Here is a 26,273-nt window from a genome sequence, read left to right as displayed (position 1 = left end):
GCTGACTCTCACCAGTGGCTATGGATGAAGTCACAGGCGATTTTCAGCCAGCGCCCCAAAACTGCTCCTCTTGACGTCAAAGTCAACGTATCATTCATTATCTTTATATTCCCAGTGGCTAACTCAGTAAATACTTGTGAAATTAAACTGAACGTAGAGTTTTGGGTTTTTTTTTTTACTGTCACAGCAGACTTATGAATCCAGATCCATAACTTCCTCACCTCCATGCTCAGGAAACTCTTTGCTGTACAGAGAATCATCAGAATGTATGAGTTATACCAGTTCTGTTACTCTTGTGTTTAGTTTGGAATTCCAGGCTGTGGGAACTTTTCACTAAAGGAATTCAAATTCCTGTAAGCCACAGAAGATTGTTATCATCATTGACTGATTTTTAAGAGGTTATTCTTTCTTTCCGTTTCTTATTTTTCTTCTTACACCTTTCTTTATGCCAGTAGTTCTTAAATGTTTTATAATCTCATCTCATCCCTCATATATTGAAAACTTAGCTTGCTTATGTATTTTGTAATGCAGCTATATCTTGAATATTGAAAAAAAAATACTGGGGGGGAAAAACCCACTCATCAGCTATATTGTAATCACCAAGTCAGAGCACTTCATAAGGCTACAAAGACAAAAGTACCATGCCTTCAAGGAGATTTATTTAGTTAAAAGATAAAATATGCATTAAATACATATAGTACATGGCAATTGCTGTAGTGAAATTAGGGTGAAGCAGAGACCTGAGAAAACAATGTCATTCATGCTAGAGGTTCCAAAGAATGGTTAGTATTTGAAATGAGAATTCCAATACAACTAGTAGCTTAGTAGTTAGAATGGTTGACAAGAGAACCCACCAAACAGAAAAAGACAGTATTTTCCAAGGAACATACACTTGAGAGAGCAAGGAATGTTTAAGATCTCGTAGTTCGTTTTCCAGAATATAAGTATCGAAGGAGAATAGCAAAGGTGAGGCTCAGATGTTGGACGAAGGGAAAGGTGGTTTGTTCCCCTCACACACACACACCATCCATACTACAAACTGTACCTCAGTGATCGTGTACTGTTCAGAATGTATTCTCAGAAGCATTGTGGTTATTGTTAGCTGCTGTCAGGTTGGTCCCCCAGTTTATGGCAACCAGTACACTAGACCAAGATCATTGTGATCAAAAGTTGTCAGTGACTGGTTGTTATAAGTAGATCACCAAGCTTCTTGGTATATGTTAGCCTGGAAGCTCTGCCGAAACCTATTCAGCATGTTGCTGCTGTTGTGTGCCTTCAAGTCAGAACCAACCCATGGCTGACCCTCCAGTGGGTTTTCAGAGGCATCAATCCCACAGAGCAGCTGGTGGATTTGAACCATATGCCTTTGGGACTGTAGTCTACTTTCTTACCACCAGGCCACCAGAGCTCCCTATTCAGCATAGGAACTAATTTCCACTTCAGAAAAATCACAGGGAAGGACTGTGGAATGTAGGATTTTCAGGATTTCACTTTCTGAAAGACAAAATGCTACCTCAGCAAGTGAGACCCAAGAAAGAAGGAAGAATGTGGACAGCAGTTACTTGTTGGTGTGATGGGTAAACCTACAGGCAACAGGAGGAAGTTGAAATAGTTCAGTATGAGACCTCTCCATTTTCTTGACCAACTAATCATTGTCTAGCTTTCTGATGCATAGCAAATAATTGCAAAAACCGTGGCCTGTATCAGGCGCACAATTTTAGTCTCCAGACTGACATCGTTGCTCTTCAGTACTTTGGAGAATTCTCTGACAACAGACCTTCCCAGTGAAATTTGTCTTTTAATTTCCTGGCTGCTGGTACCAAAAGTGTTGATTGTGGAGCCAAGCATACTGAAGCTGTCAGCAATTTCTTCACCATCTGTCATGGTGCTGTCAGTCGGCCCAGTGGTGAGAATCTTTGTTTTCTTGTTGTTGAGCTTCAGTCCATACTGAAGCCTGCAGTCCTTGACCTTCTGTAGCAAACACTTCAGGTCCTCCTCAGTTTCATCAAGCAGGGTTGTGTTGTCTGCGTAACACAGATTGTTGATGAGTCTACTTCCAATCCTGGTGCTACATTTCTCCTCATATAGCCCAGCCTGCTGAATAGTCTATTCTGCATATAGATTGAAATGGTTTGGCCCAATGGTATGTAGTTCAAGTCTACCACTTACCCTGTGAGAAAAAGATGGGCAGTATCCTCTGTGTGATTTACTGCCTCTGAAAACCCACTGAAGGTTGAGTTGTGAGTTGATTCTAACTCGATGGTACCCAACAAGTCCTTGATTTATAAGATTTATAAAGATTTGAAATTTTTAGTATCATATTAGCATTGTAAGTTTGCAAAATAATTTATACCTAAGGAAATTATAACTATATGCTTTCCTTTTCAGATGGTCAAAGGAAAAGTGAAAGCCGGAAAAGTAGACTGTCAGGCTTATTCTCAGACCTGCCAGAAAGCTGGTATCCGAGCCTATCCAACTGTTAAATTTTACCCCTATGAAAAAACGAAGGTACATACACATTTTCTTCTCTGTTCCTCTCCTTTAGCATGCCATGCTCAAAAGATTTGCCTTTTTTTCTGATTTCTGTTTGCCATATTTGGATTATAGCGTATAATAGGAATATTATGTTTTTTGTCATCTCACAGTTGTTAAGATCTTCATTGTCTTAAAATTTTATACTTGAATAGGAAAAATGCTAGAAAAAGATACAGTAAAAGATTAATGGTGTGTTGCCATGGGTGCTGGAATCCAAAGTAATTTCTTTTCTGTGAGGTATTGTATTTCTTACTTTTTATAAAATTAACATGTAAAACTTCCATAATTATTTTTTTCCCCGTGAAGAGAAAAATTTAAAAGAACACCATCATAATACTTTTAAAAGACTCTGCCACTTCTCTTCAAAAAATAGAGATAGAAAAAGAAAGGCAGAGAGAGAAAGAAAAGGAAAAATAGTTAACAACTTCTTTTCCACCCCAGAGAATAACATCAGATTATTTTTTAATTTGTTGGCTTACTTGTAGTTGAAGATTTTTTTGGTGTATTGGGTGGTTTACTTATTTGAGAAGGAATTACTTTTTCTCTTACATTTGGTTATTTTCCTCTCCCATAACTTAAAAAACTAAAAAATAAAATAAAAATCTGTTTATACAGACGTGTGTGTGTGTGTGTGTGTGTGTGTGTGCGCGCGCGCGCGCCCACGCGCATGAGTGTGAATTTTACATCCTTAGCATATGAGTGATAGGGTTTTTTGTATGATTGGCACATTACCATTTCAAACTTCAAGCTTACCCCTTATAAATACCATGAGTCTTAAAGCAGAACCAAAGTATAATGAAAGCAATAGGAGACCCAGGAGAGCTGGTGTTTAGTCTCTTCATTGTGTGACTTTGAAGAAGCCACCTCTGTGGACTGTAGTTCACTAATTTGTGAGGCAGAGTTTGGTTTATATCAAGTATAAGAACCCCCCAGCTCTAGCATTACATGAAGATACAAGTACATGTTAAATGCCAGCTTGGTGGTCTCTTTTTTTGTGATTGTATTTTGTGTTCCTGTGTGAGACAGAGGGATCTATGTCTGTAGGTATCTGTCCAGGGGCATTGGGCCAGGGGTGTGGTTGAGCTTCATTTTGAAGCAGCACCCCTCATCCATATCAGTTCCAATCTATCAAGAAAATAAAAAAGCTTGAAACCAAACCACCTCAACTTCCTCCCCTTCCTCCTACCTGTGCCCATCAACTGTTTATAAACTTAACAGCCTCTATACTTACCCTTCCTCCTTTACTCAGTTCCTGTGGTAGCCTCGTTCCTTGTTTTTGCCTCAAGTGTCTGTGGGCGATTTTTAAACGTGATTAGGGTGATGGAAAGAACTGTTTTCCTCTTGCTATTAAGAGCCACAGCCTTAAAAGGAAAGATGTGTGTGGGGTTTTTTGTTTGTTTCTTAAATTAAAGTAAGCCAGGATCTAAGAGTGAGATACAGTCCTTTGTGTGAGAGAAAGAGTTAGAGTGTGGACTCACAAACACCTGTATCTAGAAGTCACAAGTGATTGCCCATTGCCCAGTAAAATAGCAAGGACTCATTAGCTCCTCCCTTTTTTTTCAGAGGTGCCAAAATATCAGCCTTTGATAGGAAGTATCATTTTTTATACGTCAACAACTAAACCAATGCCTTAAAACCACATAGGTCAGAGAGAATTTATATTAAACTAAATAAGTACTTGCGATGTTAATTTTGTTTTCTAGTAATATATTGTAAGTTTAGTATACCACATACTTTATGAGAAAAATCAAGTTAAGATCTGATATTAATGAGGTACCTACAACACATTTTTAAATAGAACAGTATAAAGAAATTAGATATCAACCCGATGCCAGACATCTCAAATTTTCAGTGATATTCTTGTGATTCAAGAGATTCTTGTTAAAATACTATCTCAGGAACTGTCTGGATAGACAGAAATTAGGGGTAAAAAATATTTGTGTCAGAGACTGAGTCTTAATTTTCTGATTTCACGGAACAGCTGAGAAATGAGTGTTGCAAATATTGGGTCTTTTTGAGGTAGAATGATGTTAGAAATGGGTCATTATAGTGAACATTTAATAAATTAACCAGTGCATGTGAGATGATCCATACACCCTGAGGACAGAATTAGGGCTCAGAATGCCCCCTCCTGACTTAAAGACAAGAAATGATGAAGACAAAAACTGAACAAAGATTGAAATAAACTGTTGCAAGTCAGAAATACAAACAAGACTGAGGGTTAACACACAGTAAAATCTTAACATAGAGTTTGAAGTCAAGGTTCACAGCAGGCATAAGGAAGAAATAGAGGGTTCCAAATTCAGAATAAATGGTCTGGATATATTAATCTGTGTCCTTCCTCAGCCTTTCATGTACCTCCATGCTGTGGCCAAGTTAGAACTAAGAAATATTATATATCCTTTTCCATTGTTGTAGTTAAGAGTTGTGCAGGTTCTTGTCAATGCCAGTGATTGTATTAATGTGATTTAAGTTCCCTCAGAACATACTAAAATAGATGCTTTGAGGCATTCTGAATTAGAATTGTGTTTTTCCTAAGGAATTTTGTCATTTATTTCATTAACACTATTATTATTCAGGTGCATTATGAGTAAGTTGTTTATACAGCATTACTTATTTCTTTGACAAAATTTTCATTACAGACACTTGAATTTTTGGCGCATAAAGATTATTTAAGGCACACTTAATGCCATAACTAGATAGAAATGGCATGCTTTGAAAAGTACTTAAACAATTATAAATGTTTTTCATTTTAGAAAAATACTTGGGGAGAGCAAATAGATGTCAGAGATGCAAAAGAGATTGCTGCCTTAATATTTAAAAAACTGGAAACGCTACAAAATCAAAGGAAGAGAACCAAGGTAAGGACTATGGTTGAGCAAACTTAAGTAACAGTTAATCAAATTTTAGTCTTACTGTTCATTACATATGTTAGAAATAATGCTTAAAAATTTGTGCTTTGGACAGTAAGACATACAAAATACCATCTGTAGATACTGAAATGCGTCAAAATTTGGACAAATAAAGCCATATAACAAAAAAAACAAAAGAATTAGTGACTATGGCCACTCGTTATTTACACTTAACTAAATTTAAGTAACTCATTACACTCATTGCCATCAATAAGTTCCTGACTCATCGCTGACCCTTCATTGAGTTTACAAGGCAGTAAACTCAATGGGTTAACAGCACAACTCTATGTACTGCCCTACCAGAAATCCCTTAATATGAATAAAGCATTCAATTATTGTGAGTAAACTTAGGGAAACCTCATAACCTCTGTCCACCTTAACACAGGTAATTCGTTTTTCATTCTTTTAAATTAGTGTAATTCCAGGGCATTACTTAGAATGAAGGGTGCATGAATATTGGAATGCTTTCGAAATGGCATTTAAAACAATCATGAATGTGGTACTTGGATTTCTTTCCCATAAAGCAGGAGAGAAACAAAAAAAAAAGCACCAACCCAGCTTCTAGAAAGAACTAGAGGAATCTGGCTTCATAATACCACAGAAGAATACAAGTTTTCCTCTAACACTATTCTGTTAATGGAAAGGTTCAATGGTTTGATTCACTAGCCACTTCTTCGGAGAAAAGTGGGCAGTCTCCTCCCATTAGGATTCATAGCCTCAGAAATGTGATCCGAGAGTTCCCAAGAGTCAAATCAATCTGATAGCAGTTAGTTTGGTTTTTTAATTTAATGGATCCTAGTACTGCAGACCCTAATATATATTTTGAGAATAATAATGTAACCAAATCTAAAGGATAGGGAAGAGATAGGCATGAATCTATATTTTCTTTGTTTTCATAAAAATAAAAAAAAGTTCCTCCCAATGTTTTAATTCTGTTCCTCAAGTTATTTTTGCAGTTTGTGACTTTTATCTCATGCTCAACATTTCAAATAGACTCTATTATCAGTTAAAAGAGCTATGTTAGCCTAGTGGTTAAGAAGTTGCACTGCCAACTGAAAGGTACGTGGTTCAAATTGCTCCAATGGAGAAAGCTAAGCAGTCCCCTGCCGTGTGATATACTGCCTCTGAACATCCACCGAAGGATTAGCTATGAGTCATTTCCCACTCAGCAGCACGCATTATAACTTTCATTGCTATTGAGTGCAAACCAACTCATAACTAATCCTCAAAAGGATCTTTGTTGTTGTTGTTGTTGTTGTTATGTGCCATCGAGTCATTTTCGACTCATAGCGACCCTATGCACAACAGCCCTAAACCCTGCTCTATCCTGCGCCAACCGCACTGCCTCTGACACACCCATCCCTATTACCCCAGTCACCGAATCAATTCATTTCATAGAGGGTCTTCCCCTCCTGCGCTGTCCCTCCACCCTCCCAAGCATGATGTCCCTCTCCAAGGACCCGTCCCTCCTGGCAACATGTCCAAAGTATGTCAGACGAAGCCCCAGAATCCTTGCCTCCAAGGAGTAGCTTGGTTTAATCCTCTCCAAGATAAATCTGTTTGTTTTCCTGGCAGTCCAGGGTACATTCAGTACCCTTCTCCAGCACCACAGCTCAAAAGTATCAACTCTCCTTCTGTCCTCCCTAGTCATTGTCCAACTCTCTGATGCATAACAAGCAATTGCAAATAGCATGGCCTGTATCAGGCGCACCTTAGTCTCCAGAGAGACACTGTTGCTCCTGAGTACTTTAGAGAGGTCCCTAACAGCAGACTTTCCCATCGCGATACGCTTTTTGATTTCCTGACTGCTGGTGCCAAGAGTGTTGACTGTGGAGCCGAGCAAACTGAAGCTGTGAACAATCTCAATCTCTTCGCCATCCATCCCGACGCTGCCAATTGGTCCAGTGGTGAGAATCTTTGTCTTCTTGACATTGAGCCTCAGTCCATACTGAAGGCTGTAGTCTTTGACCGTTCGCAGCAAGTGCATGAGGTCCTCCTCAGTTTCATCAAGCAGGGTTGTGTCATCTGCATAACGCAGATTGTTAATAGATCTTCCACCAATCCTGATGCCACAATTCTCCTCATAGAGCCCAGCTTCTTGGATAATCTGCTCTGCATACATGTTGAAAAGGTATGGAGACAGGATGCATCCCTGAGGCCTTAAATTACACAAGGGGATTGCTCGTCTTCCTCCCTTGGAGCATCTGGTAGATTTGAACCTCAAGGCTTTAGGTTGGCTGCATAACTTCCTACCTCACTAGGCCACCAGAGCTCCCCAGTCTTAAATTAGAATTTGATAACTAACAATAAGTTAAAGAGCATGTGAAGGTATTGAATATAGGTATTTGAAGTTATATAATAGTTTGAAGACTAGTCGTTAGAGAGGACAGATAAAAACTGAGCTGTCAGTTCTGTACCTGTTACTATAGTAAGCAAGGTGTATGTCACATATTGATTCCTTAAATGATAATATTTTTTAACAAGTAATAATTGATTCATTTTTATTCTATTACTGTGTTTTATATCATGAACTCATATTTATTCCTTTCTCTCTTGACTACCTTTTACAAAGGATGAACTTTGATGGAGTTGAAGAAACAAGAAAAAAAGAATCTGGTGACTCATGGGGGGCGAAAAAAAAAATGAACATTGCCTGGGACTTAAAATTGCACCGCCTGATTTCTGTACAACATTAGTATAAGTCAGGGGTATGCAAACTTTTTCTGTAAAGAGCCAGATCATAAATATTTTAAGCTTTGCAGACCACATATGGTCTCTGTCACTTTTTCTTAAGTGAACTTTCTTGGGTCGTTTTTGTTTTCGTTTTTTTAACAACTCATTTAAGTAAAAATCGTTCTTAGCTTGGGCCCATGTATAGATGGTCCCTCGACCAAATTCCATTCATAGGCCATAGATTTTTGACTCCTGGGAAGGTGGCCGGTTTAAACGTGATCGTCCTCTGCTGTATACGTGCCTAAGATGTACAAAATGGAATTTTTCCACTTACATTTTCTGCTTGAAAGAGATAAGCTGATCTTCAGTGTCCTGGTTTTCAAAAATTCTATCTGCGGCCATATATTTCACTGATAAAAATCACACTTGTAGTGTGGAAGAATAAAATTCCCTATTTTCATGTGATAATAAACAAATTCTTCATTTTCTTTTTAAAGGTCAAAGAATTGCTTTTAATTTTTCACAGTTGAGAACATTTTTGCTATAATAATTTAAAAAATTATAGAAATTATTATGGTATCTACAAACCTTTAGGAAGCAATATAGCTGGACATTGTAGATTATCCTAAAAATAGAAAGTATTCTGAGTTCTGTATTTTAAAGATACATGTGTTTGTTTATTTATTTTTTTATAATTGCCTTATAAAAATGCCTCCATTGTAGTTCATTTTTCTAATATTTGTCTTGTAAGCTTTCTGTGTTTTGACCTGTATACTTTACTTGCGTTTAACTTTTTTCTTCTTCTTGGTGTTGCTACATACTGTTGAGTCTCCTGAGACCCAAAGCGACCCTATGTACCATAGCTCTGAACCCTGCCCTGCCCTGTCCTGAGCCTGTCTTACTAATGTGTTCATGATTCAAATAGGAAAAACCACTTTCCAGATTAGTTTCACTAGAACTCCTATGATTCCATGGTTATTCAGATTAGTACTGCCCTATCCAGTACTGACTTTTTCTGATAAATATGGTCATAAAAATAGAAGTTATTTTTATAGGAAAATGAAATAGAGATGCAGCAGTGGTATCTTTTAGTTTCTGAGTTGTTCACAATCAAAGAATCTGAAATTTTTCTCTTTTGCATTTTAACAGTATATGGTAATTAACTTTTGGTTGTTTTAACTCAGTGAATCGAATGGTAAAAGTGCTAGTTGAACAACAGGCATTTTTATTTCTTTAAAATCATTTTCCCATATATCAACTAGGAAAGAAGAAGCTGTTGTGCAAACAGAACGAGGGAACAAGACATGATTTCAAATTAAGAAAGACATGCATCAGGGTGCTTTCCTTTCTCCATATTTATTCAGTCTGTACGCTGAGCAAATAATTCAAGAAGCTGAACTCTATGAATAATATAGCAACGGGATTAGAAGAAGACTTATCAGTAAACTTTGGTATGCAGGTGACAAAAGCTTGCTTATTGAAAGTGAAGAGGACTTGAAGCACTTGTTGCAGAAGAGCAAGCACTGTACCCTTCAATATGAATTACATCTCAATGTCAAGAAAACAAAAATTCTCACCACTGGAAAGATAGACAATATCATAATAAATGGAGTAAAGACAGAAACTGCCAAGGACTCCATCTTATTTGGTTCCATAATCAATACTTGGTACCAGCAGTCCGGAGATAAGGAAATGTGTTGCCTGGTAAAGTCTGCAGTCAAGAACCTCTCCAAATTACTAAGGAGCAGTAATGTTAGTCTGAGGACTAGTGTGCACCTTACTCAGACCATGGTCTTTTCGAAATCACTGGCTATGCATCTGAGAACTGGACAATAATAAGAATGACAGATGAAAAATTGATGCCTTTGAACTGTGGTGTTAGAGAAGAGTACTGAATATGCCATGGACTGCCAAAAGAGCAAACAGGTAAGTCTTGGAGAAGGTACAGGCAGATTGCTCCTTGGAGGCTAGGATAACACAGCTTTATCTCACATACTTCAGTCGTGGTGCTAGGAGAGGTTGTTCCTGGAGAAGGACATCAAGCTTGGAAAGGTAGAGGGATGGCGAAGGTCTTCTTCTAGACCATCAACCAGGTGGATGAACACAGTGACTAAAGCAATGTGATCGAGTGTGTCAGAAATGATGAGGATGACACAGAGGAGGACAGAGTACAGATAGGGTCGCTGAGTCGTACTCGACTTGACAGTGCCTAACAACAGCTAGGAATATGCTTTATTGAGTTTGGCAGTTTTGCGGTTTTTTTAAGACCACTCAGTCTTCGTTCCATATTTTCTCATAACTCTTCCTTTAATAGCTGTGATGGCTTTATTCATTTTCAGCTCTACTCCAATTCATCCTGGTGACTTAGTGGTAAGCAGTTGGCCTACTGACCAGGAGTTACACAGTTTGTGTCCATCAGCTTCTTCATGGGAGAAAGATGGATAGTCTTCTGTGCACTTTACAGCCCTCTGAAAATGCACTCAAGGATCAGCCACAGTTTGGTTCCAACTTGGTAGCACCTAACAGCCACCACCTCAGTTCATATTCTTTATCATGGTGTTTTGTTTTTTTTCTTAGTAAATACCTTTTATGCCTGTATCTTGAATTCTATTTTATACACATGAGCAAATAATGAAATAGTCACTACTTCTAACCTTAATCTAATACATTTTTTAAATTATGATCAGAGTATGACAAGTGCCTTTCATTTACAAGACTAGAAGATTTTTAAAATTCTATAGAAATCCAAAAATGGAATGCCTCAAGAAATCTTACTTGATTCTTACTGAATATAATGTGCTAGTTGTGGATGTGTATATACCATTTTGCTGGATACTGAAGAGGGCAAAAGTAATATAAGGCATGGGTCTTTCTCTCAAGTATCTCATTCACAGTTCTGACAATGCCCATTCAAGTTTATGGACACTGGATTTACACTTCAGATACTATCAGCTCAACGCTGACTCATAGTGATCCTGTATATGTCGGAGTAGATCATTGCTCCACAAAGTTTTGAGTAGGTGCATAGAACTAGATGGTCAGGCCTTTTTTCTGAGGACCTCTGAGTAGATTTGAACTTCTAGTCTGTCAGTAGAGAAGCATGTTAAACAGGGAATCTACTTCTGTTCTCCATCAATATATTTCTTACCCTTATTATTTGGCAAGTGTGTCAAATAGTAAAGATGATAGTAGATACTGACTTCCATGAGGAAACTCTCGTGGCATACTCCATAAACAATTACACTACTAATCTAAAAGCCGTGCATCTCCGGTGGTTCAAATCCACCAACAGCTTTGCAGGAGAAAGACAGTGTCCTCCTTTTGAAATTAGTTGTTGTTAGATGCCGTCGAGTAGAGCTCATGGGGACCCCAAGAACAGCAGATCTGTATCCTGGCGTATCCTGAGCAAACCTCACACTGACATACTCGAGCCCATTGCTGTGTCAGTCCACCTTGTTGAGTGTTTTCCTTTCTTTCTCCAAATCCTCACCTTTCCAAGCATGATGTCCTCCTCTGAGGAATAGCCTCTCAGCAACATTCCCAAAGTATGGACGGTGAAGCTTCGCCATCCTAGCCTCTACAAGGAGCAATATGGTTATACCTTCTCCAAGGCATATACTTGTTTGTTCATTTGGCAGTCCGTAGGATATTCCGTATTCTCCAACATAATATTTCAGTGGCATCACTAATTCTTCCTTATTTACTATCCAGCTCTCAGCAGCATTAACAAGTGATTGAAAAGACAATGGCCTGAATAAGGCACATCTTAGTCCTCAAACTAATATCATTGTTCCTCAATAATTTAGAGAGGTTTGTGACTATAGACTTTCTCAGTGCAAATATCTCCTGACTGCCGGTGCCAAAGGTATTGATTGTGGATACAGGGAAGATGAAGTCATTGATAGCTTCATTCTTTTCTCTAGATTGTATGATGTCACCTATTAGTCCAGTGGTGAGAATTTTGGTTTTCTTTATGTTGAGATATAATCCATATTGTGTTTGATATGCAACAACTATTTCAAATCCTTACTTTCAGCAAGCTTGTATCATCTGCATTCCAAAGTCTATTAATCCTGATGCCACATTCTTCATAGAGTCCAGCTTCTCGCAAAATTTGCTCAGCGTACATACAGATTGAATAGGTATGGAGAAGCTATATAACCCTGTTACACACCTTTCTTAACACAGTGGAGGGTTGTTACCAGCCAAAGGAAATTTGACAGCAGTGTGTATATGAATGAATGATGACTCCTGTAACTGGTAACTTGATCTCAGTTGAGTTTTTTGGAATCAACCCTAAAGCAAGGGCCATCTCTGTGAGTTACTAATATGTATCATTGAAGTAGTGTTTTAGCCTGTTCTCTGGAGAAGCACATAATAACATCAACAGAGTTGCCTCTGACTCATATGGACACTGTGTACAGTAGAAGGAAACTGCCTGATGATTCTGAGAGATTATTCACTCGCTCCCAAGCTCTCTTGAGGGATCAAGATAACAACCTTTGAGCTACAACTATAAGCAGTACCTCCTAGTCCACTGTTTTGAGTTATTGCTTCTCCACTTAGAATCTTTACAATCACAATTTAGCCATTAACAGTCAACGCTGAACATAATCCTGTCGGCATGATCCAGACCTATCAGAAGAGGAATCTTCTCCGTGCAATCCTCCCTCTACTCATTCTGAATCATTATCTCTCTGCCTTTCCCCCTGTTTAGATAGCCAGTAAAAGTAGAAGTTTCCTTGGGATTAGAGAAGCTCTTTGACCTAGCCTACAGAGGTAAGGGCTGACTAAATAGGAGTACAGGAGGTTTGTGAATGCCTGAGCCCCCTGCTGGTGCACTGTGACCTGGCCAGTGGAGGACACACCGTGGCACCAGAGCTGTGTTAGATGAGACAACCCTGCTTGCAGGTAGTGAAGAGGACTTGGAGCTCTCACTGCAGAAGATCAAAGACAACAGCCTTCAATGTGGATTACATCTCAATATCCAGAAAACAAAAATCATCACCACTAGGACCAATAGGAAACACCATTCTAGATGGAGAGGAAAAAATGAGTTGTCAGTGACTTTATTTTAGTTGGACCCACACATAAAAGCCATGCTAACAGCAATCAAAAGACATGTTACGTTGGGAAAAATCTGTCAAGTATCTCTCCAAAGTGCTAAATGGTGGAAGATTAAAGATTAAACAGACCTTATCCAAAGCACGGTATTTTCAGTAGCTTCCTGCACATCTAAAAGTTGGGCAGTGAATAAGGAATACAGAACAATAATTGGTGCCTTTCTGTTGTGTTGTGGTGTTGGAGAACTACTGAATATCTCAGTGCCAAAAGAACAAATAGAGTTTGGAGAACACGCAAGCAGGGTGCTCGCTAGAAACAAAGGTGGTGAAGCATACTTTAGGCATATTATCAGGAGGGGCCGGCATTGGAGAGACAACATGCCGGGGAAGGTGGAGAGCCCAGTGAGAGAGGACAACCCTTAGCACGATGCATTAACAAAGTGACTTGAACATGGCAGAGAAAGTGAGGATGGCCCAGAACAAGGCCAGGTCCAGATCTCTTGTTCACAGCATCACTACAAGTCATAATCAACATGATAGCAATGAACAACATAAGCTCTCTGAGAATCCAAGCATGTGCCTCTGGATCTTAAAGATTTTCAGTTCCAGTTTTGATCTATGAGCATCTACAGCCACAAAGTCCACTCTCAAGCTAGCCATCAAATTGCAGCAATCTGTACTGGCTACTGCTTACAGCTGTACACACTCATCTATTCAGAGGGGCAAAGTATGAGCAGACCAGAAATTGACTCGATGAAGGATAAAAACATTGTTGGTAGGTGCTGTCAAGGCGCTTGTGACTCATAGCAATTCTATGTACAATAGCCCCGAAACCTGCTCTATCTTGTGCCAACCTTAATGTCTCTTGACACGTCTACCCTCATTACCCAGTCCCTAAATCAATCCATCTCATTGAGGGTCTTCCTCTCCTGCACTGTCCCTCCACCCTCCCAAGCTTGACATCGCTCTCCAAGGACCAGTCCCTCCTTACAACATGCCCAGAGTATATCAGAACCGCAGAATCCTTGCCTCCAAGGAGCAGCCTGGTCTCACTCTCTAGGATGAACCTAGAATCTCTTGGCCATCCATGGTATATTCAATACTGTTCTCCAGCACAACAGCTCAAAAGCATCAGTTCTCTTAGTAAAATTAATATCGTCCTTAACATGTTATTTTCCTAACCCAAAAGTCGTGGTCTCTGATAGTTCAAATCCCCATGCAGCTACACAGGAGAAAGCAAAATAGTCTCTTTGCTTTGTTATTTATAGCCTCCAAAACCCAATAGAGGGTCACTAGGAATTGGAAGCAGCTCAGTGGCAATATTGGCAAAAGTGTTTCTTTAATCATTTATGGTTTTGAAAGTCCATTTTAAAGAACCGCTGTTGTTAGGTGCCGCCAGTTGAGTACTCAGCGACCCTATGAACAGCCAACCTGAACCATGTCTTCTGAACCTGTACCATCTGCATCGTCTCTGACACACTCGTTCCTGTTTCTGAAGTCACCATGTCAGTCCATCTCAACGAGGGTCTTCCTCTCTGCTGGTTCTCCCAGCTGTCCAAGTATGATGTTCCATTTTAAAGAATAGCTTCAACAATGTCCAAAGTATGAAAGACTTGAAGCTTTGTCAACTTTGTCCCCTAGGAGGGCTCTGGCTAAACCTTCTCCAAAACATACCTGTTTGTTCTTTTGGCAGTCCATGGATATTCAACACTCTTCTCCAGCACAACTCAATGGCATCAGTTTTTCTTCTGTCATTCATTGCCCAGCTCTCTGATGTGTAGCAGGAAGTTGAGAAGACCATGGCCTGAATCAGGTGCATCTTAGTCTTCAAACTAACACCATTGCTCTTCAGCATTTTGAAAAGGTCTTTGAGAGCAGACTTTCCCAAAACATTAACTCCTGATACCCTGATTGCTATTACCAAGGGCATTGATTGTTTTTCCAAGCAAGATTTAATCATTGACAGCTTCAATCTTGGTGGTACTGACCCATAAATGACTTTACAGTTGGTTTTCAGAGGTAGTAAATCCCATAGGAGGAGATTGCCCATCTTTCTTCTTCAGAGCAGCTGATGGATTTGAACTATATTTAGGTTGGCAGTGCAACTCCTTACTTAGTCAGAAGAGCTCCCTAAAGAAATACTGTTGTATCCAATTATATCAGAACTGACCCATAGCCAACTCTCCAGTAGGTTTTCAAAGGCAGTAAATTGCATGGTAACAGCTTGCCCAGCCTTTTCCCACAGAGCACCTGGTGGATTAGAACCACATATCTTTGCATTAGCATGCAATTCCTAACACCAAGCCACCATAAGTCTAGAATAATAAGTCTTCCACTGTATATGTATTTTTTTACCCAGAAGCAAATAAGTACAGAACACTTCTCAGTAAACTGTAAGATTCACTTTCACACCCCTTCTATGTTTTAATGCAAAAAGTAAAGTCAAAGTCCAACATGAATTTCTATCACAAAACCCGCTGTATGCTACATGAACTGAAACCATTTGATAACACATAGTGGCTTCAGCCTAATTTAAAATAAATTGTATTCCAGAGGAATGAGGTCAGTCGTTCGGGAATTTTTATTGTGTTAAGGCAGAAGTCTCTTCTCAATTTTTCACCTATATTTCTAGTAACACTACTTGTAGTGGGCAAATAACAAGAATTAGTTAAGTAAAAAGCACTAGTCATATCTCAGGCTGATAAATGCCAGGTTCTCCAGCTGTCACAAAGGAGAAAGGTGGGCAGTCCCCTCCCGGTATGACTGACAACCTTGGAAGCCAAATGAAAGGTCACTGTGTCAGAAGCACACTACAGCAGTGGGTTTGGTATTTGGGAAATTTGTTTTGCTATTAAATTGCTTTCTTAGTCATGTCTGTTCCTGGAGGTCCCTTAAAGATTAGATAATTCTATATCTCGGGACCCTACAAATCTATCATCTATTTTCCATCATGGCAAAGACTTTGGGAGTAGATTAGAGATCCTTCATTTGCCAGACCTCAGAGAAAAGGAGGTGGTCAGATTCACTCTCAAGATTAAATGGACTTTCTGCCTCTCTTCATGTTTCAAGGAGTGAGGGCCATCACTTTGGGGCTGTAACTTTCTAATCTATCTTTGCTATTTTATGCTAAAAAAAAAGAATGATTTTCATTTTTGGAAAGGCAGCTTCTTAAAATCCAACATCGGCTCCAGATTCACATCAACACTTTAAAATGAACTTCTGGTTTTAGACTCTCCTGAAATCCCAAAGCCATTTGGTTTGAACTCACCAGCTGCTCTGCCGGAGAAATATGGGCAGTCTCTTCCCATGTGATTAAACTGCCTCTGAAAACCAACTGGAGGGTCAGCTATGGGTCAGTCCCAACTCAATGGTACGCAACAATAATTAAAGCTCATACAAAGAAGATTGACATAGTGACTGTAACAGTTGGCTAAACAGAACGATTGTGAGGATGGCCCAGAGACTAGGTAGTGTTTCATTCTTTTGTGCAAAGGGTTGCTGAAAATTGGAATCTATAGTACCTAATGACAACAAAAAATTACATTTCCATTATAAGTCAGTTCCAACTCCAGAACAATGAATTTAAGAGTTGTTTTTGTTCTGTTTTTCATTCCCATTTTAACTGGACAGCCCTGTAATGCTAAAGAATGCTAAATACTAACTTTTTAAAAATTCATAGTTGGACAGTGAATTACTAAGGAAGATAGAAGAAGAATCAATGCCTTTGAGTTTTCGTTTTGGAGAAGAATACTGAATATCCCATGGACTATCGAGAACAAACAAGTATGTCTTGGAGAAAGTGTATCCAGGTTTCTCATTTGAGGGTGAGTTTGAGAAGGACCAGACCTTAGAGGACACCATGTTTGGCAAGGAAGAGAGGGTCAGGGAAATAGAGGAAAAAAAACCCTTAACAAGATGGATCTATATAGTGACTATAACAATGGGCTCGGGTGTATCAGAGATGATGAGGATGGCAAAGGATAGGACAAGGTTCACATCCATAGTTCACAGGCCCACAATGGCCTTGACTCTGACAACAATTTATGGTAGCTTTTATTATCCACTGTGGGGACAAAATAGAGCTTCCCTATAAGACTTCTGAGGCCGTTTTGTTGGAACCTTTCCTGGGTTCTAATCACTGACTTTGAGGTTAGCCATCCATCATTGAAAAAAAAAACAACTACGAGGGTTCCTTCTTATCTATCAAAATGATATATAGTTCTTGGAAAAGAACTGCTCCAAAGAATTTCTGTGATGTCCTAACCTCTTTATCTATAAATCCCTATGGTAGGCACTGGCCAGGCATCCTCATGAGAGTGACATCGTCTTTAAACCCCGCATGGCAATCCCTGTCGCAAGGCCGTGATGCCCAGGGAAGGCAGGGTGATCTGGAAGTGCAACTACTTTCTTAAGATCATTCAACTTCCTTAAGATTCATTCAAATGCTTCATCGTGGGTGCAGACAATGGGGGTTCCAAGCAGATGCAGCAGATCCGCATGTCCCTCCGTGGGAAGGCTGTGGTTCTGATGGGCAAGAACACCATGATGGCAAGGACATCTGGGGCCACCTGGACATCAACCCGGTCCTGGAGAAGCTGCTGCTTCACATCCTGGGGAATGTGGGGTTTGTGCTCACCAAAGAGGATCTCACTGAGATCAGGGACATGCTGCTGGCCAACAAGATGCCGGCTGCTGCCCGTGCTGGTGCCATTGCTCCGTGTGAGGTTACCGTGCGGCCCAGAACACTGGTCTGGGCCCCAAGAAGACCTCCTTCCAGGCTTTGGGCATCACCACTAAGATCTCCAGAGGCACCATTGAAATCCTGAGTGATGTGCAGCTGATTAAGACTGGAGACAAGGTGGGAGCCAGCGAGGCCACCCTGCTGAACATGCTGAACATCTCCCCCTTCTCCGTCGGGCTGATTATCCGCAGGTGTTTGACAATGGCAGCATCTACAATCCTGAAGTGCTTGACATCACAGAAGAGACTCTGCATACCCGCTTCCTGGAGTGTGTCCGCAATGTTGCCAGCGTCTGTCTGCAGATTGGTTACCCAGCTGTGGCCTCAGTACCACATTCCATCATCAGTGGGTACAAGCAGGTCCTGGCTTTGTCTCTGGAGACTGAGCACACCTTCCCTCTGGCTGATCCATCTGCATTTGTGTCTGCTGCCCCTGTGGCTGCTGCCACTACGCCGCTCCTGCTGCTGCGACCCCAGCCAAGGTGGAAGCAAAGGAAGAATCAGGCGAGAATATGGGATTTGGTCTCTTTGACCAATGACCAAAAAGCCACCAACTCTACCAGCTTTGTATGAAACAAGGAAATAAAGGCTTCATTCTCTTAAAAAAAAAATCCCTATGGTAGACTGTCTTAAGGATTTTAGTCATAAGCAATATTAGGCACCAGTAGATGGCAGTGAGAAATAAAGAGAAACACAGGAGGTAACACTTCCATTAGTTCTATCCCAGTTAGTGAACAGAGTTCAACTAGCCTGAATTTACCTTTGATATTGGACTGAGATTGCGAGTATCATTGCTGTATATTTAACTATGAGAAGGGACAAAACTATTTTGCATGCAAAATCTTAAAATCTAACAAATAAAATGCAAATATAAAAACAAGAGTAATATTCAAGAACAAATTTGAACTCATAGTTAACTATTTTATTGTGAATACATAAAAATAATAAAGTTTAGCAGACCTCTATTTGTGAAGAATGGTGGCCTAGAAAGCTGGTTATCTATTAATCCTTTTAAGAATCATAAAACATCAAATTGTACTGAGCATAGATTATTTTTCCCCCTTAAATTCAAAAAGTCCAGAGTTTTGATGATCTTAGTACTGTTTTGATGTATGAAATAAGATGAGTCTCTCATTGTAAAACATTTTCTTCTTCTATCAATCCTATAGTCTAACTATTTAGTATCCCTGGATTTGGACAAATTACATACTTCATTCATCTCTTTGTGCCCTTTTAGGTGTCATCAAATTGAGTATAACTCATCATGATACTATGAACAAAAGATCTGAACCCTGTTCTATCTTGTACCATCCTCAGACTTCCTGACACAAAAGAGCTCATTACAGCAGTCACCGTGTCAGTCCACCTGGTTGAGGGTCTTCCTCTCCTTCGCTGACCCGGTACCCTTCCCAACATCATATCCTCCTGGCAACATGTCCAAAGTATGTGAGACAAAGCCTCATCATTCTTGCCTCCAAAGAGCACTCTGTCTGCACACTCTGCAAGATACATCAGTTTGTTTTCTTGGCTGTGCGTGGGATGTTCAGTGCTCTTATAGAACACCACAGCTCAAAGCGTCAATTTTTCTTCCATCATCTTTATACATTGTCCAACTCTCAGAGGCATAGCAAGAGATTGAAAGGAACATGTTCTGAATCTGGCACAATTTTGTCCTCAAACTAACATCATTGTTCATCAGTAATTTTCAGGTCCCTGACTGCAGCCTTTACCAGTGCAATACATCAGATTGCTGGTCCCATGTGTTCTGATTGTGGATCTAAAAGTCATTGACAGCTTCAGTCTTTTTCCATCCATCATAATGTTGTCTATCTGTCCAGTGGTGAGAATTTGTTTTCTTCATATTGAGATGCAATCCATGTTGAAGGTTGCAATATTTGACCTTCTACAGCAAGTGTTTCTAGTCCTCACTTTCAGCAAGCAGGTTGTATCTTCTGCATAGTGATAAGTCTTCCTCCAAGCTTGATACCACATTATTCTTTAGAGTCTAGTTACTCAGTGTATAGATTGAATAGGTATGGAGAAAGAATACACCTCGATGTATACGTTTTAAATTTGTTTTTCAGCTTGAAAGCCATAGTTTATCTTTCTGTAATTAGATTAGGAGAAAATGAAGAACACACTGGTAGCAGGAAGCAGCATTAAGTCTTAAGTCTGGCTTTTGAGGAGATACTCAGTTACTCTTCATTTCTATTATTTTTCCATGACAGAACATGTGGAGAGACTTGGGAACTCACAAGCCTGAAGCTAGATTTACAGTTACTCTGTAGCTATCCTGCTTGCACGGCTATTGTTGCTGTTAGCTGTGCCTCAGAGAAATAGGGTGCTTGTATGTTCTCATAAATCTTTATTCCATTCTTCATCACAAGGAGGGCACTGCCATATGCTCTCAGTGAGGGTCTCTTTTGACCAAAGTTCCTTGGTTGATTGACAGCATCATCCTCAATATAACTGTATCATCTCAGCTTTAGATATGATTGATTTCAGCCCAAGGAATGTGGTGGCAAGCATTGAAGGAACAATGGCTAATTTGTTTGCAACATAGAGATGACTTGGAAGTTTCTTCCATGTTGGATCCAGGTGCTTTTTCCCATGATCCTTTTCCTTCTCTCCACACAAGGTTCCTACACTCTGTCCACAAGCTCTCGCCACTTTCTTTCTTAATTTTAAACCATGTAGTGTTTCCTTGTCATTTTCACTCCAGCATCTTAACAAGAAAAAGATGAAACCACCCAGTAGTAAAATCTGCACATGATATGAATAGATACTTCACCAAAGAAGACATTCAGATGGTAAACAAACACATGAAGTAATGTTCAAAATCCTAGCTATCAGAGAGATGCAAATAAAAACAACTATGAGATAGCATCTCACCCCAGCAACAATAGCAAGTTGAAGAGAGTAGCAAACAATAAATACTGGCAAGCATATGGAGAGATTGGAAGACTTATTCTCTCTGTCAACAAGTGAATAGATAGAAAAACTATAGTATATTTATACAATGGAATACTATATAGCACATTACACAACATGGGTGACCCTGGAGGCCATTACGCTAAGTGATATATCTCAGTAACAAAAGAATATATACTGCATAAAACCACTGTTATAAAAAAGGTCTGACATGGAGGTTTGGGAAGAGAAGGTGAATAGATAATGAATGTTGCACTAGAACAGATGAAGAAAGGAAGTTTAGGGAGCTCTGGTGGCCTAGTGGCAAGAAGTTGTACTGCAATCCCAGATGTGCCTGGTTCGAATCCACCGGATGCTCTGCTGGAGAAGGAGGGACAATCTCCTCCTGTACCAGTCAGATCTGATTTGACAGTACAATGCACAAAAAATAATAAAATTTTAAAAAAAGTTTAAAGGAATATATGTAGGTACATAAGTACAACAACAGGCCAGGATAAGAGGCACTGTAAGGAGGACTGGGGAGGGGGGGAAGGAGGTAATTGTACAACAACCAATGAACATTTCAAAAAACCAAAAAAGTGAACTGGGGGAGGGGAAGGGAGAAAGAGGGGATAAAAATGTGCACCAATGAATGAATGAAAATCCAACTTTTATGTAAACTTTTGTTAAAATCACAATTAAATATTTTTTCAAAAAAGGCAGCTAGAGAAGACAAAACAACCTATTAGAATACAGAGAGACCTTGGAATTGGAGAATAAAAAGGGAAGACCTTGTGCAGCATTTCTCAAACTGAAAGAAACAAAACCAAAAAAAAAAAAAAAACCACAACCAAATTCAAACCTTGAGGTTTTCTCTATGTACTTAGATTAATCTTAGAGTTCTAAATACTTGGTTTGTTGTTGTTGTTGTTGCTGCTGCTTCCGCTGCTGCTGCTATGTGCCGTCAAGTCGCCTATGACTCATAGCAACCCTGTGCACAACAGCTCTGAAGCCTCTTTCACTGGCTATCTACTTTTCCAAGAACAATATCCTACTTCACGGCTGGCTTCTCATAATAATCTGCCCAAAGCCTATGCAATGATGTTTTACCATTCTCCCTTCAAAGGAGCACTCTGGCTGCACTTCTTGCAAGACACATTTGTTTGTTAAATCTGCTATATAAAGTGTCAGAAGTAAAAGCGATTGCATCTTTTCCCCGTTCATAAAGCAAATAGTAATAGTAACTGTCATGCCTGCCCACATATTATGCCAGGGCCAGAATAAAATAAACTTAGGTAGTTATTAAATCGAGTACATTGTCTGCTACATTAGCGATCTTTTACATCGCCTTTGCTTTGTTTACGATCTTGTTTCTTTCATGTAAATGTATCCCATTCTCCTCTCCTGTTCAACTCTCCCTATTCTTTCTGTCTGTGTTCACTAGTCTGGTATTTAAAGTTCATGACTGCTTTTCAAGTATATATTTTTTAAAGTTCTGAGTTTGAGCTAAATTATACACTCTATAAATTCAGTGGATAAATACCTACACATAGATCTCCCCTAAATGAAATGTATTCCTTCAGAATTAGCCAATTCATCCATTATGGGATTAAGCCATAAAATTTGAATCCAAGCAATAATTCTCCAATTAAAGAAATTCTAGAGCCCAGTTTTCAGTGCTCCTCAATCATAACTTGTTGGCAACAAAAACTGGAATACCTTGGTGTGAATAAGTTGTAAAAACTTAGTGACAATCAAAAGTTAGAAATTAAGGGGCAAATGTCTTCAGGTGACCATTTATGCACAGTAATTGCAAATATCATTTGGGTCATAATAGTAATAAATGAGTTACTATTGTTATTGTTGTTGTTGTTAGGTGTCTTTGAGTCAGCTACAACTTGTTAGTGACCCTATGAACAACAAACTTGAAACTTAACCTACCTTGCAACATTCATCTCTGATATGCTCAAACTCATTGCTACCGTCATTGTATCATTCCATCTTGTTGGAGGCACTCATTGTTTGAGGATTTTTCAACCTGAGAGGCTCTACTTCTGGTAGTTTCTCTAACAATATTTTCTGTTATTCATAGGGTTTTTGAGGAAAGTTATTTCAAGAGTAGAAAGTCAATCCTCCTTCTTAGTCTGTCTTAGTCTGTAAATTCTGCTGAAACCTGTCCAACATGGGTCCTCCCGCTGGTGTTCAAATTGCCAGTGGTACAGCTTCCAGCAGGATAGCAACATGCAAGCCACTCTAGTACCGTAAAGTGACAGACAAGTGCTGTATGTATTAGGTAAGTAAGAACATACAAACACAAGCTATGAATTAAAAATTTTAATGGAGTGAGACCTGCTCCTCTCAGGAGACCCCATCCTCTCACGAGACCCACTCTTGGGGGACCATAACTTTGCTCTGTTGCAAGACACCAAGGCCTGTGTGGCATGGCTGACCCAGAAGCATCTTCCAGCCATCACTTTCCCAGCATTTACTAAAGGCTGTGGTTAAGCCCAGGCACACTCACACCCTGGCCAGAAACAGAAGCACTGTCTGCCTGGCTGAGGTGCTGCAGTTTTAGACCACAATCTCACCCAGAGCACTAGACAACTGCCCCTGCGGCCTAAAGACTGCCCAGCTGCTGCCTCTGTCATCCAGCACCAGTATCACAGGTACTTTGATTGAAACACTGCTGTCTAGGTACATCATGTGGAATTTCTTATGCTCAAGCAGAAGAGGCTGGGTAGAGGCACAGTTTCAGGAGGGTAACAGTCATCGTACTCCTGGTTGACTGTTGTTCCCTAGAGGAGAGCACCAATATAGAGGTCATTCACAAAATACTGCCATACCTTGGGTCATTTATATAGTTACAACAACCTGGTATCTACTAAGAAAAGACTCAAATAATGTCAAGAAAGCAGCAGTATGCCTCAGTCATCATGAAAAAAACAATATAAACTTTCTCCTAAAAAGGCAGACCTAATGAATACCCCAGATAGAGAAAAAAACAGGGAAATATGGTGATATGGAGTTATTTGAACAGGTAGAGAAGAAGAGGCAAATGAAGGGGAAAGAAATACTGGAAGTAATTAAGAGAGCAAATACCCCAGAGATGACAATCTGGGGAAAAACATTGATGAGGAGCAACTGGAACAGATATGAAAGAAAATGCAAGAGAGGGAAGAGAAAATTGATAGTATAAATAAAGAGGTACAAGAACTTAAATAATCATCACAAGAGAAAGAGGGTACAGCCAGCACAGTACTGGAAATAACAGAAAAGCATGAAAATGCAATCTAGAATATTAAGACCAAAATAACAGAAATGTCCAACACACTGTTGGGACCAAAAAGTAGAACTGAAGAGATAGCACAGAGATACAGTGAGCTGGAAGACAAGAGCCTCACTGGAAACATACTAGAAGGAAAATTAGAGATGAGATGCAAAGAATATTAAGAAAGCATTAGATTTGTGTGGAATGACATCAAAAGGAACAATATATGTAATATGATTGGAATTCCAGAACATGGGAGTGACAGAGAAGTTGCTGAGAAAATTGTGGAAGAAGTACTAGAAGAAAACTTCCCAGGTATTTTGAAGAATGAGAAAATCTACACAGTGAACACCAAAAAGATGAGACCAAAAAGAAAACCATCAAGATATATCATGGTCAAACTCTCCAAATTAATAGATAAGAATAGAATTCTAAAAGCAGCACAAGAAAAACAAAGAGTCACCTACAAAGGGGTCACAAGAAAAAGACTGATAATGCAATTACAAAATGGACAAAAGACATGGCAAGAATTTTCACAGAGGAGGATATTGGGATGGCCAACAGACACATGAAGAAATGCTCAAAATCACTGGCAGTAAGAGAGACGCAAATCAAAACCACAATGAGATACCATCTCACTCCAGTAGCAATGGCAACATTTAACAGGACAGCAAGGAATAAATTTTGTAGAGGATGTGACAAGTTGAGAATTCTTATATATTGATGGGGTTGTAAAATGGTACAACCACTCTGGAAGGCAATTTGGCGCCTCCTCAGAAAGCTCAGAAACATAGATACTCCATATGACCCAGCTATTTTACCGCTTGGAATATACTCCAAGAAAATGGTAACTGAGGTATAAACTGAGAATGTACACCAATGTACACTCATGCATATATTCATAGCAGTGCTAGTCACCATTGCAGGAATATAGGAGCAGTCCAAATGTTGTTGTTAAGTGCCATCGAGTCACTTGCGACTCATAGCGACCCTATGTACAACAGCTCTAAACCCTGCTCTATCCTGTGCCAATCGCACTGCCTCTGACACACCCATCCCAATTACCCCAGTCACTGAATCAGTCCACCTCAATAGAGGGTCTTGCCCTCTTGTGCCGTCCGTCCACCCTCCCAAGCATGATGTCCCTCTCCAAGGACTGGTCCCTCCTTACAACATGTCCAAAGTATGTCAGATGAAGCCCCAGAATCCTTGCCTCCAAGGATCAGCCTGGTTTAACCCTCTCAAAGATGAATCTGCTTTCTTGGAAGTCCATGGTATATTTAATACTCTTCTCCAGCACCACAGCTCAAAGGCATCAATTCTCCCTAGTTATTGTCCAACTCTCTGATGCATAACAAGTGATTGCAAAGACCATAGCCTGTATCAGACAACTTTAGTCTCCAGAGTAACACCTTGCTCTTCAGTACCCTGGAGAGGTCCCTAAAAGCAGAATTTCCCATCACAATATGTTTTTTTATTTCCTGGCTGCTGGTGCCAAGAGTGTTGACTGTGGAGCCAAGTCCAAGTGTACAGTCATAATTAAATAGATTAGGAAGTTATGGTGTATTCACGCTGTGGAGTACTGCACGGCACCCAGGAGCAATAATTTTGTGAATCACTACCTAACTTGGGAAGGACTGGAGAGCATTGTGCTGGGTGAACTGACTCAGTCCCGTAAGGACAAATACTGTATGAGATCATTATTGTAGAATGAGTATGAGGATCCAAGCAGAGGATGGTGGGAACAAAGTGGTTAGGATAGGGTGGTGGGATGGTGGTTAATCATAGGGGAGAACAATTTGATGGATAGAGGGAGGGGTGTGTAAAGGAAATGAGAAAGATCTGGTGTGAAAAACAATGTATATGATCTTTGAAAGTAAACCAGTATGTTGTTGTTGTTGCTGCTGTTGATTGCTGTTGAGTATAGCATGACTCATAGCGACCCTATGAACAAAATACCTGAAGCCTTTCTATAACTATTATCTTTTCACAAAGTTCATAGAGTTTTCAAAGGCATGTTCTTTAGGAAGTGGGTGCCACTCCAGCTTCCAAAAAACCAGTATAAAAGAAAAATTTTCTTTAAAAAATAAATTAGGCGTAAAGGTTTACAGAGCGAATATGTTTTCCACTAAATATGTTAAATGTTTTGCTTCAGGCCATTGATACAATTCC

General features: G+C 39.7%; 1 protein-coding gene and 1 pseudogene across 1 annotated transcript in view; both read left to right on the top strand.

The window, feature by feature from the left end:
- The window catches only part of DNAJC10 (DnaJ (Hsp40) homolog, subfamily C, member 10), a 58,962-nt gene extending 41,413 nt beyond the window's left edge, over positions 1 to 17,549 (top strand). The window contains exons 22-24 of the mRNA XM_006878947.1: positions 2,389 to 2,508; positions 5,292 to 5,396; positions 17,475 to 17,549. Coding sequence (XP_006879009.1) covers positions 2,389 to 2,508; positions 5,292 to 5,396; positions 17,475 to 17,549 — 300 coding nt within the window. The remainder of the gene's footprint in view (positions 1 to 2,388; positions 2,509 to 5,291; positions 5,397 to 17,474) is intronic.
- Positions 17,549 to 18,462, top strand: LOC102849246 (annotated as a pseudogene).
- Positions 18,463 to 26,273: the final 7,811 nt, after the last annotated feature.

Source organism: Elephantulus edwardii, unplaced genomic scaffold (assembly GCF_000299155.1).
Source record: "Elephantulus edwardii isolate Elephantulus edwardi_28Jun2011 unplaced genomic scaffold, EleEdw1.0 scaffold00001, whole genome shotgun sequence".
NCBI classification, from domain to species: domain Eukaryota; kingdom Metazoa; phylum Chordata; class Mammalia; order Macroscelidea; family Macroscelididae; genus Elephantulus; species Elephantulus edwardii.
The sequence above is the reverse complement of the archived record's forward strand: the minus strand, read 5'-3'. Positions and strand labels throughout refer to the sequence as shown.